The sequence below is a fragment of the Ursus americanus genome, chromosome 8 (assembly GCF_024610735.1).
Source record: "Ursus americanus isolate L20-20 chromosome 8, mUrsAme1.1.p, whole genome shotgun sequence".
Lineage (NCBI taxonomy): Eukaryota > Metazoa > Chordata > Mammalia > Carnivora > Ursidae > Ursus > Ursus americanus.
Window position 1 is genome coordinate 33,273,530 of NC_142134.1, and position 21,278 is coordinate 33,294,807.

Below are 21,278 nucleotides of genomic sequence, written 5' to 3' on the forward strand. Positions count from 1 at the left end.
ACTTTACTTTGCAAACCAGGACCCCCCTCAGCTCCTCGGAATGCCATCTCAAATGTTAATGAAACTAGTGTCTTTCTGGAATGGATTCCTCCTGCTGACACTGGTGGAAGGAAAGATGTATCATATTATATTGCATGCAAGAAGTGCAACTCCCATGCAGGTGTGTGTGACGAGTGTGGCGGTCATGTCAGGTACCTCCCCCGGCAAATCGGCCTGAAAAACACCTCTGTCATGATGGTGGATCTGCTCGCTCACACAAACTATACCTTTGAGATTGAGGCAGTGAATGGAGTGTCCGACTTGAGCCCAGGAGCCCGGCAGTATGTGTCTGTAAATGTAACCACAAATCAAGCAGGTAAGTGTGATGTCCAACCAAATCATGTACCTTAGGCCGACCTCTGTCAATTACTTCCATAGCTAAGTGAGGGCTGAACTGCATGAGATCTGTAAGAGAACTTCCCACAAACCAGAGGGGTAGGACTTAAAGTAGACTACACCCAAAATGCTTTATTGACTTTTAAACAAATAAAAGCTAAGGCTTTCTTAGCAGACTTATCTATGGACAAGGGGGAAAAAAAGGATATGTTTCAATTGAATTTTTTTAAATTAAAAAGACGTTTCTGGCTCAAATTCATTTGCAGCAAAAATTTTTACTTCACATTTCATACATGCAATTATGATAGCTCAAATCTACATATTTTGTTCTTTGTTTACTTCAAGTTTTTTGCTTATTTCATTAATTTAGCAGATAATCAGGCAGATTCTATTTGCTTGTTTGTTTGGCATCACAGATGAATTTTCTTTGCATTTTGAAATAGTCTTTTCCTATTATTTCTATTATTATTATAAAAATGTACAAAATGAATTTTTCTTTGATAATCCATTTATCAAAATTAGAATAGCTGAACTATACATGAAAACACATTTATGTTCCATATGAAGATCTTGGAATTACTAGTGAATAATTATTAAGGAGTAGAGCATACAGTTCTGCTTGAGCTACTAATTCTCCCCTAGCTTCCACTCAGATATTCAACTTGAAGTAAATCAATATATAGGACTTCTTTTCTGGTAAAATGAAAACCAAATAATTCAACCTATTATATGGCAAAAATCATTCAAAACCTATGGGCAATTTGTGACTTGTTTTTGTCAACAACAGGGATGTGGGTGGGTGAGACATTAAATGTAACTTCCCTCTACTCCCTGGTCACAGCTCTCAGTCCATGGGCATAAACTTGTCACCTTATTAGAATCCCAGCTGGAATTTTTTTCAATGAGGACATCCTTGCCAGCATATTCACAATGAAATAGGATGTGTTTGACTGAACTGAATTGGACTTAGTTGATATACATTAGTATAAGTTTGTAGGTTGTAGGGGTGCCTGGGTGGCACAGTCGGTACGCGTTTGCCTTCGGCTCAGGACGTGTTCCCAGTGTTCTGGGATCGAGCCCTGCACCAGGCTCCTCCGCTAGGAGCCTGCTTCTTCCTCTCCCACTCCCCCTGCTTGTGTTCCCTCTCCTGCTGGATCTCTCTCTCTGTCAAATAAATAAATAAAATCTTAAAAAAAAAGTTTGTAGGTTGTAGAACTGGGTTGACAAGAGAATGAATGTTGTTGGTAACCATGTCCTGGCCAAAATAATTTGAATTATTGAATGTGTCAGGTAAATCAAGTCATTACCTCTTGAGAATAAGAAAATGTGTGCAGTTGAGTTCATAGTTGCTTCTGATTGATTAAACCAAGGGAAATATTGAAGAGCAGCCTGGATGATATGAAAGTAATTGAGTAATTCCCTAAGAATCATTCTAAATACTCTAGATATTCTTAGCCATGTTGACTAGATGTCCAGAGCATTTTTTAAAATTCTTTGAGAGAAAACATTGCACACATATATGCCACTTCCCTAAGTGAATCCTTTATATTTTTCTCCATTTGCTCCCTAACCTAAGGTAGAACTAATAAAAGCGTTAAGGAGCTGGATAGGAATAGTGAAAATTAAGTTTTCCTTCACTGTAGACTCAGCTGCTGGCAATACTGGTATATGTCGATATTCCGTCACAGTATCTAGTCACACTGTTCAGTACATGTGAACTGCCTTCCCTTTTTTAAGGAGGGTTTCTGAGAAATGCATTTCTTTCATAATGGGTTTGTTTCAGATTTGTTTTTCTGATTTATTTTTTGTGACATCAACACAGTGTGTTGTTGACTAAAAAGAAGCCAACCTAAAATAGATTAATAAATGTTTTATTCGATGTCTTACTGAGGACTATAGCCCAAGAGTCAGTGTTTTAAATGGCCCTGAAGAACTGCTCCAAAGCATGTCAGTTTACAGAGGATTATATGCAAAAAGGGGAAAGGGTATCCATCCTTGCAAGCAGTTCTCCATCATGTAGTTGTGCAAACCAAGGTATAATTCGTTTGGTTGTAGAAATTAAGGTTTACCGATTTCCACTTAGACATGTGTAAGACCGTTATATTGTCTTAATACATTCTGTTTCTATCATATTGGATTATTCAAAAATATTACCGGCCTGCATCTACTTAACTGGTTTTCCGGTTCTTCTTGTTTTTGGTTTCTCCTTGACGTCACTTAAGATGGTCACAGAAGTTTGACATCAGTCACCTATTGCAGTTTTAGTGCACAAATAGAATTGTCCAGATTCAAAATTGCATTTATAAAGTACAAGAAGAAAAACTAACAATTTTTTTCAAGATGAGAATCTTACATTAAGCTAGGAACTGAAATTGATTAGGTAACCCTAGCTGATTGGTCTATCAAAGTAAATAATGATTTTGTGCTGAAGATAGTGATTAACTGATAAATTTATGAATGTTTATATAGTATTTGAAACACTTTCCCAGTCATTATATCATTATGAAGTCTAGCACCTTGCTCTTGTGAGAAGTTGTCTAATTTCAAATGATATTTTTTACATGTAATTTAATAGTAAAGTCAAAATATGAAGTTTTGGGGCACCTGGCTGGCTCAGTTGATGGAGTCTGTGATTCTTGATCTCAGGGTTGTGAGTTTGAGACCCATGTTGGGTGTAGAGATTGCTTAAAAAACAAAACAAAACAAAACCAAAATATAAAGTTTTAAGAGAAGCTGAATACTAGAAATTAGTTGGACTTCAAGGTCCTTGTAAAATGCAGCAAATAGTACTGAGGTTGACAGGAAAACATGGTAAAATTGTGAGGATTTTCGGGGCGCCTGAGTGACGGAGTCGTTAAGCGTCTGCCTTTGGCTCAGGGCGTGATCCCGGTGTTCTGGGATCGAGCCCCACATCAGGCTCCTCTGCTAGGAGCCTGCTTCTTCCCCTCCCACTCCCCCTGCTTGTGTTCCCTCTCTCGCTGGCTGTCTCTCTGTCAAATAAATAAATAAAATCTTAAAAAAAAAATTGTGAGGATTTTCATGGTCAAGAAAAATAAACACGTCTGAAAGGGGAAAAACTGAGGGAAAAAAAGTAATTTACGTGAAGATAAAGAAATGCTGTCTGTGGAGGAGGGGAAAATAATAGGAAAATACCATGGAAATATGTTAATTACGTAAAGAACTCTTAACAAATAGGTTTCAAAGTGGATAAAATGATGAAAATGAAAACCATGATTTTTTTCAATTCTTCAACTTAGAAAAGGGATATTGAGTGTTCCTCCAGCTTCCTAGTGAGTTTATGTCTGTTTTATGCAATACATTCTTTCAAAAAGTTGAATTACACATGATAATCTTTCCTTCCAAAAAAAAATATTTAGATTATTTACATTACAACATTTCTGTTGTTCTTCTCTTTTATTTGTTTATCTAAAATATCTTTCTTCCAGTTAGGTGGATAGATGGATGAATGGAGAGATAGATATATAGATAGAGTGAGTGATACATCAACACATAGTATGAAAATTAAAATTCGATTAAAAGTGAATATTTTTTCAGTCTCATTATCCATTCACAAAACAGTGTGCTTTAATATGTTCTTCTATAAACATATTTTTAAAGTTTTTATTTTAAAATAATTTTGCTCTAGGCATACTCTATCAAGTGCTAAAATTTAAAGCTTTTTAGATATATACAAATGAATATTTTATCCTAAGAAAGAATAAGCTCATTCTAACCAAAAACAAACAAAACCCCTAAATTACTAATATTTTAATATGCGAAGGTACAGAATTCTAATTCTGAGGTAAAATAGACCAAACTTTGCTTGGGATTAATCTTAGGCTCTTGGATTCTATCTTCAGAAGGTTCAGTTGACATGGTAAGAGTTGCAAAATGCAGCAGACATTTTGGAGGGATTGTCCCAACCTGTCCCAAGACTATCAGAAATATCACTAAGATTGCTTCTAGGCCTTTTGGCTAAGATCAAGTGTAGACATATCCTAAGAAAGATGCCCCTATGTTTTGATGGTTTTTATTCCTTGGTTCTTGCAAGGGTGTCTGGGGTACATGATAATCCCATTTAATCAAATACTTTCAGTTTGATGCCATTCATGTAGTCAACTAGCATGATATATCTTAGATGTTGAGATGGTCAGGGGTCCCTGAAGACTGAATTATATTGTAGAGCTGGGAATTTAAGAGAATGCTGAACCAAGATGGTAAAAGTACGTTGTTGCTCTTGCCAAGGTGGCAACAAATATTTTCTGGTGGTTTCTGTGTATTGAGATGTTAAAAATGTTTGTCACCTATTAGACCATTACTAAACCATGGTGAAGATACTTGTTGATTTTTATCAGTGGAGAGAGCATATTGGCTGTGTTTGTAATCATCACCTGATTAAATGCATAGTTTGGCAAGATTAGTTTGTCTTCCACTCAGACTAAACAAGTCATTTAAAGCTCATAACCCCCACTCTTTATTCTTCCATATTTTTTTTATGGTGGCACTAATTTCTGCATTCCCCCAGAGATAGAGTAAAGATTTGTCCTTACTCTTTTGGTAGGATGGAGATACTTTAATTTGGCCATTACTATAGTTTTTTAGATTTTACCTCATGGGCCTCAGAGACAGAGGTTTCTTCCAGGTGCAAGGTAAATCTTCCACCTATATACTAATGACCTGGTGAAAGAATTAAAGGATGGGATGGAGAAGGCATCATTGTGCCAATTGTAATGTGGGCTCAGAACAAAATCTCATTCATCACCTCACCCCCATAACGTCCACTCGGATCAGTGTTTCTTAGTGGTCTTTGGAATCCACAGGGATTAATGTTAGCTCAGACACAGTATTCAATAACCGGTGAGAGATCTGGGCATCTACCCCTCCCCCTGCCCGTTTATTTAGAAATGGTCAAAAATACCTTTCAGAGAAGCTAAAAAGCAGATGTACAGTGTTAACTTATGCTGCTATTGCACAATTCTTCTTTAAAGGCAATCACCTTTCTCTTCATTTAAGGGACTATGGGGTAAATACAGATCTTCCTGGATTTATGATCATCTTACATCGTGATAAACCTGTTGGAAGTTGGAAATATCTAAGTCAAAATGCATTTAATACATCCAACCTGCCAAACATCAGAGTTTAGCTTAGCCTACCTTAAATGTGCTCAGAACATCAATATTAGCCTACAGATGGGCAAAATCATCTAACACAAAGCCCATTTTATATTAAAGTGTTAAATAACTCATGTGATTTATCAACTACTGTACTAAAAGTGAATATCAGGGAGTTGCCCAGGTACAGAATGGTTTTAAGTGTTTGTTGTTTACCCTCATGACTTTGTGGCTGATGGAGCTGTGGCTTGCAGCCCAGCTTCGTGGAAGAGTATCATACTACAAATCACTAGCCCAGGGAAAGATCAAAATTCTAAATTCTAAGTATGGTTTCTATTGAATGTGTATCACATTTGCAACATTGTAAAGTAAAAAAAAAAAATGTAAGTTGGACCATCTTCAGTCAGGGACCATGTGTAAACTAACTCGGGTCTGGGAATTAGTGAAATACCATGACTTACCATCTCACTAAATTTTGATTTGTATTTCTCAGTCCTTCATTTCATTAGTGGCACAAGTCAAATGGCCCATAATTTTGGTCTTTGAATGCCAGAGTACTAGACTTTTTGCCATCCAGATCTGCTGCCTGTTATGAAATTCCCTCTTTCCAAAGGAAAGTGCTACTACTTGGTCTCTGCCACACCTGAACCCTAAAGAAATCAATAAATTATTTCACTGTAGCTTCAACTTCTGTGTTCTTAAGTAGAGAGAACAGAAATTATAGAGATTTTCTTTACGATTGTGGCACTACCATGAATTTATTTCTTATCATTATGATAAAGAAAATGTCTCCGGACCCTTCCTGAAGATCTGGGTAGTTTCATAGGTCTTGAAATATAAATCTGCTTTAACACTTCTAATCAGCAGGTCATTTAATTACTTCCTCTACATTAAAACAAGGAATTCCCAGTTTTTGAACTTCAATTTTGGCCATCTTTCAGTCCAGATTTTGGTTAACAAAGTGAAGAAACATTTAGCACTTGTGCCAATGACCTGGAGAAGCACATTGAATCCAAAATCTCTAATCATGCATTTATACTAGTGTGAATTAAATTGTTTCCAGCTCTCACACATGTGAGAAACTCATAAAATCCATTTTTACACACATTTCTTATGCTTTGGCAAATTTAAGTTATAGAATCTTGTGAGTTTTATATCCAAGAAGCTTCTTGCCCCCAATATTGACTAGATAACTGGCTTTCAAGAAAATGTTGGTATTCTGAGATCAGATGGAGTAATAGGTTTGGGCAGGAGGAGAATTGCTTCCATCTATCAGTTAACAATCTTAGATAAGGTGTGGGCTTGGTAATGAGGATGTGAAGAAACCACTTTCTTAGTCAGGTGTGGAACAGCTGAATCTGGTAGCAAGAGAGACTCAAGAAGTTTTAGAAGTTGAGAATATTCTGTGTTATCTGAATTCTTCCACATATCTGCATTCCAATGCTCAGTGTTTCACTTTTTCTTCCAATCAGTGGCCTCATTTTCTCATAAGGCAATGCAATAAGTTCAGTCATTTTTATAGTTCCAGAATTCTATGAAATAAGACTTGAATTTTGATGTGCAGCTCTGTTATCCTTTTCACTTGAGTAAGAGGACTTTTGGCAGGGAGACTTTCTGATGATCTCAATATAACTTGAGCTGAAAATTTAAATTTTAAGCTTCTTATTTTATTTTTTTAAATTCTGCAGTGCAGTTGGATACAGCCAATTCTTTCCATATTTCTTCTATTTCTCATACTTTTATAGTACTAAAACAGGTGGAATTTGGTCACCCAAAATATTACCTTCCAGAAGCCCCTTTTTGAGGGGATCTCAGGTGATGAAACATACCATTATGTGCAAGGGTTGTTAGATTACCACCCCTTAATACTAAATAGGTCCTTGCTACACTGAAATACAACTAAGTCAAGTCACAGGGTCTATAGTCCCATTCCCTTGAAGACTGTTACTTGAAACATTTCTCTTTGGGGAAGAATTTTTGTTTTTGATGTCTGTTTTCTTAGTTGCAAACAAAATCTACTCTGACTGGTTTAAACAGAAAAGGTCTTTAATACAGCATATTAAATGGTTCATGCAATCATCAAGAAGAATAGATTCAAAGATTGGAGGCTATGTTTCTAGAAGAAAAGTTTGATACTCTGCAACTGAATTGGCCTGATGAAGGGAAACATTGCCACTGCAGCCGTCTAGTAGTAAGTGGCAGAGACTTGACTTTATTGCAGTTGATAGTGGCACTAGTAGCATTGCTCTTTCAGAGTCTCAAACTTGTACTGAATTATCTTCAGTATTGTCACCAGAAAATATTCATATTTTGCTACCATTGTCACCGGCAGAAAGCAAAAAAATGAAAACTTCATGAAGAACCTGGTTTCTTAAGTTGCCTATTTGAATCAATACCTTGCCTGGGCAAGTCTGGTGGATCTCAAGCTATATACCTTTATCCTAGCAGAAAAAGAGCCTGGATTTTTTTGAGTTCTGATTTCTATGTGGGAGAGATAAAGTTCATTACCTTGGTTTTATAAATACATAAAGTGACATTCAATGAATTTATTCAAATTTGAATTAAAATTTATACATAGCAATTGCTACAGAAGTTATCGCTAACATTTTGGGAAAATCTGATTTCTCAAATAATTAAGATTTGTCCTTACGCAATCTCTCTCTCTCTCTCTTCCTTTTCCCCTTCTTTCCTTTCTTTCTTCCTTCATTCTTTCCTTCCTCCCTTCCTTTGTTCCCTCTTTCCTTCATCATATATATTTGTATTTCAGGTGTTGAGGGTTGAATTAATAAAACGCCTCACCTCTTGGCACATTACCGTCTTTGAACTGTGCAAAGCTTTTACCTGGTTTTTATAGTTTCTTAGGTAGCACTTTTGTCTCAAATCCATTTGTCATTTCCTACACGAAAGAGAGACTCTTTATATGGTGTGGGGTTTTTTTTGTTGTTGTTGTTTATAAGTATTCCTATCAAATGTTTATCTAATATTGCATTTACATGTCTTTAATTTAATGGTTATATTAAATATCTCATTCTGCCTACTAATTTTTCACCATAATCTAAATATTTTGTGGATCTACCCATGTTGCTTTTGGCCATTAGATGTGCTGCTTATAACCGCCATACATTCACTATACTTTCCGTATCAGCTCACCCAATAACAGAGATCCAGATTCTCTGTCTACCCAATTTGTGAGCACTCTGTTTTCATTTTAAAGTCCTAATAGAGTGAATTTCATTCAGTATACACAAATTTTCTTTTAGAGAAAAGGAAATAAAAAAGGAAAATAACAAAACAACAGAAAAACAACAAAACTAGTAGACCACTTTTTCACTTCTTTTCCCATTTCTCTACATAATATACCTAATATAGGTTTATGGTCTTCAAAATGAAATGCACAGAGTAGAAACTGTGTGTGTGTGTGTGTGTGTGTGTGTGTGTGTGTGTGACTCTATTGCACAGAGTAGTAGATTAATATTTTGGTTAAGTTTCTAGATTGTGGAGCCAGAGTTTCTGGTTTCCATAATGTCTTTGCCACTTACTAGCTCTGTGACATGGGTAAGTTACTTAGACCTCTCAGATACTAAACAATAGCGTCTATGACATAAGATGGTTGTGAGGATTAAATGAGTAAATACCTATGAAACAATTAGTGTAATGCCTAGCATGTAATAAGGCATTAATAAATGTTATATAATAGCATTTAAGAAACTTCTCACTAATATTCTAAATAGTGTCAGCCCGTGGGAGAAACTATGGGATAAATAGGTTTTAGACTTTATGAGTATTATATAGACAAACTCAATGGTGAGGTAAGATACAAGGAAAAAAAACATTCAAAAGAAAAAAACAAATATATATAACCACTAACTATACAGGTAACAAACGTAATTGCTTCAAGCTTGAAGGAGAAAAGCAAAAATACTATTTTCCAATGGTGACTCTATCTTCAATGATTTCTTAAAACACTGAGTTTTATATTAGTATTGAAGTTTTTCTAATTTTGATAAAAATATCCAGAGCAATAGCATAAGGAAACAAGAGAATAAAAACATCAAAGTCAGAGCAAAAATGGGGAAAATACCTGGTAAACAAAAAATAATAATAATAATAAAAATAAGTAAATAAGTAAATAAAATAAAAATCAGAATGAAAACTTGTTAGAAAATAAACAAAGGAACAACAAAAAACTCCAAAAAAAAAAAGAAAATAGGTAATACTTTTTATTTGAATCAAGATATATTTGGAAAAAAATATTTATTTTGTTAACTACGTAATTTTTGTGTGTGGATTACTACAACTTTGGTCAATTATTAAAGTGTCAAAGGAAAGATACCTAAGACATAAATGTTTTGTTTAATTACATATCATGGATGTCTTTACATAGGCCTCACGCTGATGCTTCTGTGATCAATTACTGGTTTTATGGCTACCGATGAAAAGCTCCTAATTTTGCCCGTGGAAGCTTCCCATTTACGTTGAAACTTGGCTTAAGTGAGGTTCAAATTCTGTGCTCGTTTCTATGCCTATTTGCTGTTTTGAAAACATAACTCAAAGATGAGACTCTGATTAGTTTTTACGTAATTCATCTCTGGTTTATTTAATAAGGATTAAGTGGATGGGCTGCAATATCTTCAGAAGCCATCAAAGTTCTTATTTGGTTCAGTGGCTTTACAAATTTGCTAAAGATTCACCTCATTTCTACAAAGGCACTCCAGAATCTTCTGTTGCTTCTCTTTGTCCCTTCTAGCTCCTGTGGTGACATGGCAGAGGCTGTGATGGCTAACGTTTCAGCACTCACTGTGCACACATGGCCATGTGAAGAACTTTATTTGCATTTTCTTCTTTGATCCTAACAATATCTTCATGACATAATATTATTATTATTCCCATTTTTAGGATGAAGAAACTGACGTTTAAAGAAGTGAAGTGATTTACCCAAGGTCACAAATCTAGTAAGTGAGGGAATAGGAATCTAAACCAAGAAATTCTTACCCTACAGCCACGTTACTCTGACTCCCTAGGAAATAGTGCACATATGCTATTCCTCCACCTGAAGCCCTGTTTCTTGTATCCTTATCTAAGACAGCTCAGGCTTCAGATCTGCTTAAATTGCTGCTTCCTTGAGAAAAGCTTTCTCTGCTCTTCACTTTAGACATGGCTCTCTAGCACAACCCGGAGCACAACACACTGTAACTATTTCTTCTCTTGTCTTTTTTTCTGGACTCTTTCCTTAGGAGTCACAAGAGTACCTAACAACTGTGTTTGTTGAAACAATTTATAAATGAATGAGTTTGATGATTTCTGTATTATTCAAATTAGTGTTGTAATTCCTGTTACTGGGAGTGATGTTGATGTGTAATATGTTTTAAAGACTTTTGGAATTCTTCAAATAATTTTATAATTTTTGTTTGTGTTGAGTGTCTTTTCTTCATTTATTTACTTGTAAGGATCCAGACGCAGAATCCTAATTGGAATTCATGGGTTTAGGTTCTCCAGGACTCTGAAATAAGATATTATTTAAGGTCCACCACTTAGCTGGCCTGCCTGCTTTCTTAATCTTCTTTAAACACTCTAATCTTGATAGAAGGATTCATTGAGTGGGACTGAACCCATTCTAGAGAAGAATTTTATATAATGATGGCTGTGCTATTTAAGGGTAATACATGGCATTTTCACTCTTAGTGTGTTTAAGGATTACTTACTCTTAGACTCCGCACCCTAAATTTGTGACTCAGTATATCCATGGGAGGGGCCGAGAGTCTACATATTCTCTCTCTCTCTCTCTCTCTCTCTCTCACACACACACACACACAGAGCTAATGATTCTGCTGCAAGGTGTGTTTGGCCATAATTTTAAGAAAAATTATATTTGCAAGAAGTTCTGATATTTGTTTCCTATCCTTCCTCTTTAGGCAAATAGTAACAACCCCTTAATTAGGTTTGTTTGATGTTGCTTTTCCCTAAAACTCTTTACAAAATACCTGCTGACAGTCTGTTTTGAAACAGGCAATGATTTTGTTAATACCATTCTTTTTCTCTAATCTGGAAACTCTATGCTGCCCATTGCTTACCTGCGAACTGATTTTAAACTCTGCTCTTTTGTGCCAATTCCAGTTGCAAACTGATTCCCTATTCAACAGAAACATGGTCAATGATCCATTTCCTCTGTGAACCATCAAACATTCTTGTGGCTCCGCTCAGAATCAGAGCAGCTCAGCATTTGAACTATTCAATCATTTGTCTCATTGGCATGTATGCTATGAACTTATTTGCGTAAAGATGCATATTATAAATTGATATGCATAGAATATCAATTTCTTTAAAACCTTACTCTGAAGTGTCATTGCCCTTTATTACTAGTCCTTGAAAGCAGAGTTCCAAAAGCCTTCCCAATGGCCCAGTACCATGTAAATCTTCTCAGTGTCCTCTTTAGATGTAGTATAATAGTGAAACCCACAGATGCAAAATAATGTTTAAATTAAGAATATGCATGAGTCCTCTATTAAATTCTAAACAAAGTTTACTTAGAATACTTGTAACATTTTTTGCACAACTTATTGGAATGACTTGTTCATGTTACTTTCCCGAAATTGACTGCCAGGCATTTAAACACCAAGTACGTATTTAGAACCTCCTGCACTCATTATTCTCTATTGAGAATTCTGAAAGATACAAAAGTAGTTGAAGACATGTTTCATCCATAGAGGAATTTATTTGCCCACTGAAGAATTAAAGAATAAGAAATAGGTCTAATAAAGTAAAACAATTAGAAAGGAATTAATGACAATTTGGGTATTAAGTTCAAAAGCCAGAGCATCAGATTCATCTTTGAATGACAATATGGATTGACTTGTTGACTTCACATTATCTTTTTTTTTTTTTTCCATTTTACATCCTTTGTCACATGTACAGCTGTAAAGGCATTCATTCAAATCCACTTAGTCATGATATACAGGTGCATTTACTAAAAATAGATGATAAACCATTTTGTAACTGCCTTTATGTCTGTTTAAGTGGTCATGCCTTGTTTGATAAGCATCAACATAGCATAACAATCTTTACTGATAATGGCCTATTGTTGAGAGATACACTAACACAAAATGAAGTGAGAAAATAAATTTCTTAAGATTATTCGACCATGGGGAGCGTTTTCATTTACATGGTTATATCTAATTTTATTAATAATTGACAGTACATTTGATACATTATTGGATTACAGTCAGAGCAAATTGCCTATTTTGTAGCTTGACATGATGATTCCGATATCTTCTTTATCAAAATAAGCATCTAACTTGACAAATTTTTTTTGAGAATGTGGATGTTTTTCATTAAACAAAATATATTTTGAGTGCCTGCTTTTTGCTCTTACTTTTCTTATGCAATTTCCTCCACTAGTAAGAAAAGAGAAGCAAGTTTATTTAATTTTCAAACCTGGAAGGCTCGAGGATATGACCTGCATTGCAAACTGATGCTTAAATTATGAATCAAGCAATGATTTCCTTTAGAATTGTGGTTTGAACCAAATATAAATAAATATTATTGCAACTGTGCAGTTTCTCTCCGTCAGTTATATCTGCCTATTTAAAGTACCTGTCAGAATGACTAAAAAAAAAAGACAAAAAACAGTAAGTGTTGGTGAAGGATGTGGAGAAAAAGGAACTTTTGTGCACTCTTCATAGGAATGTAAATTGGTAGAGCCACTGTAGAACAGTATGGAAGGTCCTCAAAAAATTAAACATAGAAATACCATATGACCCAATAATTCCACCACTGGGTATTTACCCAAAGAAAATGAAAGCACTAATTCAAAAAGATGTATGTACCCTCTGTATATAGTCAAAATATGGAAACAACCTAAGTGACCATCAATAGATGATGGATAGGGGTACCTGGGTGGCTCAGTCAGTTAAGTGTCAGACCCATGACTGGCTCAGGTCATGATCTCAGGGTCATAAGATTGAACCCGGTGTCATAGAGCCTGCTTAAGATTCTCTCTCTCTCCCTCCCCTTCTGCCCTTCCCACTTTACTTATGTTCTCTGTCTCTCTTTAAAAAAAAAAAAAAAAAAAAAAAAACAGAAGAAGATGAATGGTTAAAAAAGGTGTGTGTGTGTGTGTGTGTGTGTGTGTGTGTGTGTGTGTGTTATAATATTACGCAGCCATAAAAAATGAGATTTTGACATTTGAGAGGGCATGGATGGACTTAGAGGATATTATGCTAAGTGAAAAGACCAATACTTTATGATTTCACTCATATGTGGAATCTAAAAACAAAATAAATTAATACACAAACAAAAAGTAGAATCACATTTGTAAATACACAGAACAAACTGATGGTTGACAGAGGGAAGGGTTGGAAAAATGAGCAAATGGGTGAAGAAGAGTGAGAGATACAGGCTGCCAGTAATAGAATGAATAAGTCATGGGAATTAAAAGGTATAGTATAGGGAATAGAGTTAATAATATTATAATAACATGGTATGGTGACAGATGGTAGCTATACTTGTAGTGAGCATAACATACAGAGATTTGAATCACAATCTTATACACCTGGAACTAACGTAACACTGTGTGCCAACTATACTAAAAAGTTTGAAAAAATAATAAAGTACGCACATTTAGAGGGTCTCTATTTTTTAAATAGTTTTTATTTTTCCCTAATAAAATAGTAAATGATATTTGAAGGTAAAAACTCTCATTATTCTATCAATTATTAATCTTTCAGGTTATCAACAGTCTGTCATCAACAGTCTACTCATAATAACAAGGCTTCCCTTGTTATTAGTTATACTTAACTAACCCTATATGCTATAGATATAAAAGGAAATACTTCTATTTTAGGAGGGAAAAAACTGCCTCTAAAGAGTAAATTGGTAGTGTTTCAATGTTATTATTGGTAGTAATAGGAATTGTGGTGGTAGCTTAGTGATTTATTTATTTTTGTTTTGGTCCACTTTAGACAATTAAAAATTATGTGTGAGAATAAAGGGATTCAAAGATTGAATGAATAATTTTAATTTCCCAATGTGATGCTGATGCTGACCCTTTCAGAAAGAAACTGGTCACTCAGTTGTTCATGGCGTTTATGTCTATTTTTCTAGGGCTAGGACTGGAAACATTAGTGGCTTGCCCCTTAAAACTATGAATGAATCACACCTTATGTACTTGGTAGGGGACCTTAATGTCATGTAGTCTTTTACTTTTTAAAGTGCTGTTATTATTTCTAGCCCTACCATTTATCTCTTTTAAAGAAAAATATCCAACACTGTATGGTCCTGCACTGCCTTTAATCAAGAGAGATAAAATTCACAAACTTGGTTATTACAAGGCAGAAAAGAAAATAAATGTGTTTAGAAAATTTCTCACAGTCTTTTCCAGGTAATTCCACATGAGACAGGTTCTTGGGTCAAAACTCTTATGAACGTTTATAAGGACTAACCATGACTGTTTCGTAAAACAGCTATTGTTTATTTTATTAGAAAATGACTCAATGGTACAACTAGAGTCTGGTTTAACAATTTACCCTCCCTTGATTTTCTTATTTGTTTTTGTTTTAGTAATGTGAATAGTTGTTGGTTTTTTTTTTCACATTGAATCAGAATTCATCATAAAATTCTTGATTAAATACTCTTTACACTTATTTTAAAGATGCTGACAATAATATTGATGATGACAGTAAAAACACATCTCTTTATGCTGAGTTCTTCCAATTTTATAGAGATATGTTAACTAAATTTCTTAACAAAATATCTCAAATGTCTTTGGTGAAATTGGAAATAGCAAAACAATTTATCTTTTAATCCTGAAACTGGCCCTCTTTCCCAAATAGATATGAAATAGCCCTTACCTCCCTCACCTGCATTCAACACTTACCTTTTGTTCTGAGAAACTAAAGGGATCTCACATTTCATCTAATACAACCATGGCTTTGGTTTTTTTCATTCTCCTATATAAGAGCCATTTTTTCTTACATAATATTTCCTAAAATACAAATAACAAAAGGGATCATCCATTATCTTATTTATCCCTCACACCAATTCATCGAAGTATTTAAATTGTGTCTCTGTTTTACACACAATTAATAGACTAAATATTTAAATTCGTAATTGTCTGACTCTACAGCAGCCAGGAAGAAGCAAGTCATATAAATTCAACTAGAATGTGTTTAAACAATACAGGGGATGTATTTTAACATTGAAAGATACCAGTTTCAGGAATAGTTTGGTCATGGATCTGGCTCTTATCTCTGAGATTTGTATTGCTTACTCCTCTTCTGGGTCTGCCTTGACTCAGGATCAAATTCTCCCATGGTAACAAAATGGCTGTAGCAATTCCAGACCTCATATACATATAGCACATCATACCAGAAGGAAAGAAATTTTTTCTTCTTCCATTTATCACCTAAGGTCTGAGACTTCATTCCAGTTTGAAAGAGTGAATTGAACCCATCACTGTGACAAGGGGTTGGGAATAAACCAACTGGCTCATTCCCCATGGACCTCCCCATGATCCACCCAAGGACAACCCAAATGTAGAGTCAATCCCATCAAAACTCTGAAACTGTGCACAGTAGAGTAGATGCAATGCATTTGGGGATTAGAACTCAGTTTGTTGACTTGCCTGTATGCACTGTTCTTTATTCTCATCCATCAATGTTTTACGAAAGGTTGTCTATTAATATTTAAAGTGTCTTCAGGAAGCACCCAGCTCCTGGAACACCCACTCTTTCTTTTTTGAAAAATAAATTTCATTTTTGGCTTTTTTTTTCCAGTTCATTTTATAATTTATTTTATTATACCCATCAATTTGTATATTTTTAGTCATCGAAGTTCTGCCCTGGAGCCTTTTCTTTTCTAACTTAAAAAAAAAAAAGATTAGGATATTTCACTTCACAAACATGCTTGGCTATGTGTGTGTAGCAAACTCCCCCAATCTTAGTGACTTAAAAATAATCACTATTTTTTATTTTATTATTTACATTATGATGATTTGGTTGTTCAAAAATTACTCAGTGCTCATCACACGTGTATTCTTAATCTTCTTTCTCTATTTCACCCATAATAAATAACTACTTTTGCTCATCAATCTTCATATCTGCTATGTGTTTCATCTTAGAGTGCTTACTCGTCCCTACACAGCTGTAGGTTGGATTGGTGACTCTATTGGTTTCCTATGGCTATTGTAGCAAATTAACATAAAATTAGTGGCTTAAACAACACAAGTTTATTAGCATAAGGTTCTGTAAGTCAGAGTCCAACAGGGTCTCATTGGGCTAAAATCAAAATATCTACAGAGCCATGTTCTCTTTCGGGGGCCCTTGGAAAGAATTGATGTTCTTGTCTTTCCTACTTCTAGAGGATGCCTGCATTTCTCAGCTTGTGGGCCACTCTGTGACCTCAAATCCAGCAATGGTGGCTCAATCCCTTTTTGCATTCCTTTTCCTGACTTCCCTTCTATCTCCCTCTTTACTCTTAGCACCCCTGTGATTACATTGAACCCACAAGGATAACCCAGGATAAAATCCTTATCTACTGATTAACAATTTAAATTCCATCTGCAATTTTAATTTCCCTTTGCTATATAATGTGGTATATTCAGAGGTTCTGAGATTCTGACATGGACATCTTTTGAGGACCATAATTCTGTCTACCACAGTGACTCTTGTTGATTTTGGCTAAGCTCTCCTCTACATCTGAAGATAATCAGACTGGCTTATTTAGAAGGCCTTGGCTGGGATAACTGTGCTCTTCTCTACGTGGTATTTCAACGGGTAGCTTGTCTCTTTGTTGAAGTCAGGTTTCCAAGAAAAAATAGGACATGAAGATAAGTCAAAGGCCAAATAGGACAAGTCAAAAGGCTAGTCCAGTCAAAAAAGTTATGCAATCACATTAATGACTCTGGCTTATTTTCTAAGCATGCAACCTCTCTAGCGTTTTCTGACATTCTTATCTGTTGTTCTGACTGGCTGGCATTAAACCATTCTTCTCTTGTTTATCCCACAGAGTGGAAAACAAATTAATCTCTTTATGCTTAGGTTTGTTATAGGTGTGGTCCCCTGGGAAACAAGTGGGAGAGTCAAGTTTCACTCTGCTTTAGTGCCAACTATTTTTTATATTTTTAAGTAAACTACTTTGTCCCATTGGTGGTCATGGGGCTGTCACTTCTGTATGTCTCATTTGTGCTTTCCGCTCCCAGATGTAAGAAAGATGTGAGAAATTCATGTGAGCAACTATAAGCTCAAATACACTGGGGTGGCTGGCCTAGGAGGAAAGGGAAGTGCCACAGAAAGAATGCCTCCATCCTAAGTATCTGACTCTAATAACAGGACTGTTGCCCATAAAAACTTAAGGGAGAGAAGTGACCTGTACAAGAAGTCTATGTATACAATCATTTATTTTCAGGAAATGTTTGAGAGTTGCATAATCTTGGAGTTCTTTTGATATTTTTCCTCCCTCACGTCCACATCCAAGTATCACTAAATCCTACGCATTCTATACTTAAATGAATGTATAATTCCGTTTTTCCCCCACCCATTCCATTGCTAACACCGTGATCCAAACCACCATTGTTTTGTAACTAAATTATGGCAATGGTCTCCTAATCAATTCATTTCTTTTCCCTTTTAGACCTCTATGGTTTATTTTCCACATAGCAGCCACAGGAATCTCTAAAACGTGTCAAATGATATTACTTCCTTGCTCAAAACCCTCTGAGGACTTCCTATATCGCTCAGAGTAAAAGACATAGATCTATAGTATCTGAACTTTTATTGCTTCTTTGGATGACCTCATCTCCTAATACTTTTTTACTCACTCCCTTCGCAGGTACACTTGTCTCCTTGTTAATCACTGCGCTTTCCAGGCATGAACCAGCCTCGGGACTTTTATAGTTGCTGTTATTTCTGCCTAAAACCATCTTCCCCCAAATAGCCATACTTCTCCCTATTTCAGCATTACAAACACATTTTTTTCTCAAATACCTTTTCAGAATTGTTTGTGACCATCCTATTTAAAAATGTATGCATATGCTTGTAAGCACACATGTGCACACACAGACACACACACAACCTCCCTCACACTGGCCTTTTTTTCCCCCACATGTATCTGGTTGGGTTTTTTTCATAGCACTTATCACTTTCTAACACTATATTATTTATTTGTACATCTTTTTTGTCTCATCCTAAGAGTGTAAGTTCCTTTGTGCAGGAAGTTTACTATAATTTCTTGCCAAGAAAGGTACATGCACATAGAAAGAACTTGATAATTATATGTTGGAAGAATGAGTGAATGAAAGACTAAAACTCTTGAAAGGCAGCTTTTTATAAATAGATATTTGTCTTAGAAAATTTGAAGATATATTGTTTTATCAAGCAAAATCATTACCTGTTCTTAATGCTCTAATTATTTGCTTATCTTGCTTTAAAAAATGTCATTAAATAATTGGACAGCATGAGACTCCACATGAGAGACATCCCCGAGCCTCCTGTTACCTCCACTTTCTGATCGATTAGCCCCTACTCAATCTTTATTTCCCATCTAAGGTGACTTCATTCAGGAAACTGTCTTTGAATCATCAAATCTGAGATGAAGCCTTACTTTAATGTTTTGGCACTTTCTTCACTTGCATCAAGTGTGTTGTAATTTGCTTTCTTATCTCTCTACTAATTTTGCCAACATATGGTCATAAATCTTCATTTTAAATAATCTTGCCTGATTTCCTCTTAAAATACTAAAAATTCTGTTGTACTTCATTGTGTATGCATTATTCAACTCTACAATTAAATTATTTCATAAGATGTTACATCAAAATCATTGTTAGGTAAATTATCACAGCTTTTGGTTTTCTAAATTCTTTGTAAGATTGTGTAAATTATTATCTATTTAGGTTATTTTAATTGAGTGCCTTAAAGTAAAAGTGCCTGCTTGTCCTTTGTGTTGTGTTATCAGTTCCTTGAGGCAGAATTCACATATCTTCTTTTTTTTCTCTCTCTCTTTTCAATTTGTAGGCCTGCCAGTCACTTAAAATTGGTTCTGAATAGAAAAAAAAATATAGAAAATAATCTACATATGGGAAAGCTGATGAGTTTTGAAACTTAATTATTTATAATGAATAAAATTGTAGCCAATCAATGCACATTGGCAGAAATCCTATGCTCTCCGCATTTTTAAGTACTTATTACTTTATTTAGTATATGCCTGGAGTTTTTTTCATACTTTTCATGATACTCTGAAACTACAGTTTTGTTCTTCTTCAAATAGGTGAAAGGCAAAGCTTTATGAGGTCTATGAGTAAAATTACATTTCATATTGTCATAGTCTTTAATGGGTGTGAGGTCTTTTTTCCATGTGTTTATAAAAACAAATAGAATAACAAATCATTTGCTTAACCCTAATTAGGGAAGTAGAAATGTATAGATAGATTTTAAATTTAAGAGTAAGTAAAGATTTTGCACTAATTTGCTAAGTCATCTTTGATGTGGACATTTAAGAGTTGTGGCCATAGCTTTCTTATTCTTTTTCAAAATCTCTGTGCAGGGGTGCCTGGAAGCCTAAGTCGGTTAAGTGTCTGACTCTTAATTTCAGCTCGGGTCACGATCTCCGGGTTGTGGGATCAAGCCCCAGGTCGGGCTTCATGCTCAGTGGGGAGTCTGCTTCTGTCCCTCTTTCTCCCTGCCCTTCCCCCTGCTCATATGTGTGCACAAGCTTGCTCTCCTTCTCAAATAAATAATCTTTTAAAAATATCTCTATGCACATAAGCATCTATTATCTGGCAAAATATTAAATATTAAATATTAAACATATTCCTATCTATGCTAAGAGAAAAATGTTCACATAATATAAATAACTAAATGACAAGAGAAAAATTCCATAAAGGTTTTTGTATGATTTAATTGTAGACAATGACTTTTGACAACATCTGAATGGTATATATTTAAATGAGAACTGTAGAAAATGAAATAATTGTCAAAGGCTACTCAATCATTGGAAGGTCCAATGCTGCAGCATGGGTGTCTGTAATCCTTATCCAGTGCTCTTCACATTTCACCTTGCTGATTTCTTTGATGTTCTTCCTTTCTAGTAATGCAAATACCGATTTAAAGAGCTTCCAATATTTTGAAGGTTCTTTATTAACAGCAGTGATATTTCTTTTAACTTCATAGAATTGTTGCAAACTCATAACTGTGACATATTAAATAAAATCCAGTTTAGATGAAAAGATTTACAGATATCACTGAACCCATGAATTCTATGCTTGTTAATGTCACTATTAAATGCTCAAGTAAAGATTATCTGTGTTGAGCGACTTCCCAATGGCTTTACCTGGGATATGGAATGAGTAAACTGTGCATTACACAAGAACACATATATTGTAAGTGACAGAGAGATCTTATCTTCATTTAAAAAAGTGTTACCAATATTGTTCAGCTTATTTGCAAATATAAATTATATATGCATGTTTGCACCCACAATATGAGTCCTTTGTGTCAAATAGTAAGCATTAGTTACAACTTCAATAATAAAAATATAAAGTGATACTTACCTCTGTGTACTATACACTGACCATTTAGGAACATATTAAATGTTATTTTCTTATGGTTCATGGCTATAAGTATAATTTTATAGTCTCAAGATTGCATTTATTATCATAAGTTTTTTAGAAATCTGAATAAAGAGACTTTTTTCATTCTTACTGTATGTAGGCATAAAGATTTAAGCTTCTAATTTCCAGAAGAAAAATAATAGCTATGATAGGATATAAAAACATAGCCACAGATTCTTAAAACTCCTTCCATC

General features: G+C 34.9%; 1 protein-coding gene across 1 annotated transcript in view; it reads left to right on the top strand.

The window, feature by feature from the left end:
* Window positions 1-21,278, top strand: part of EPHA5 (EPH receptor A5) — a 338,741-nt gene that overhangs the window by 175,553 nt on the left and 141,910 nt on the right. Inside the window, exon 5 of the mRNA XM_045771491.2 lies at window positions 20-355. Within this exon, the coding sequence (XP_045627447.1) occupies window positions 20-355 (336 nt within the window). The remainder of the gene's footprint in view (window positions 1-19; window positions 356-21,278) is intronic.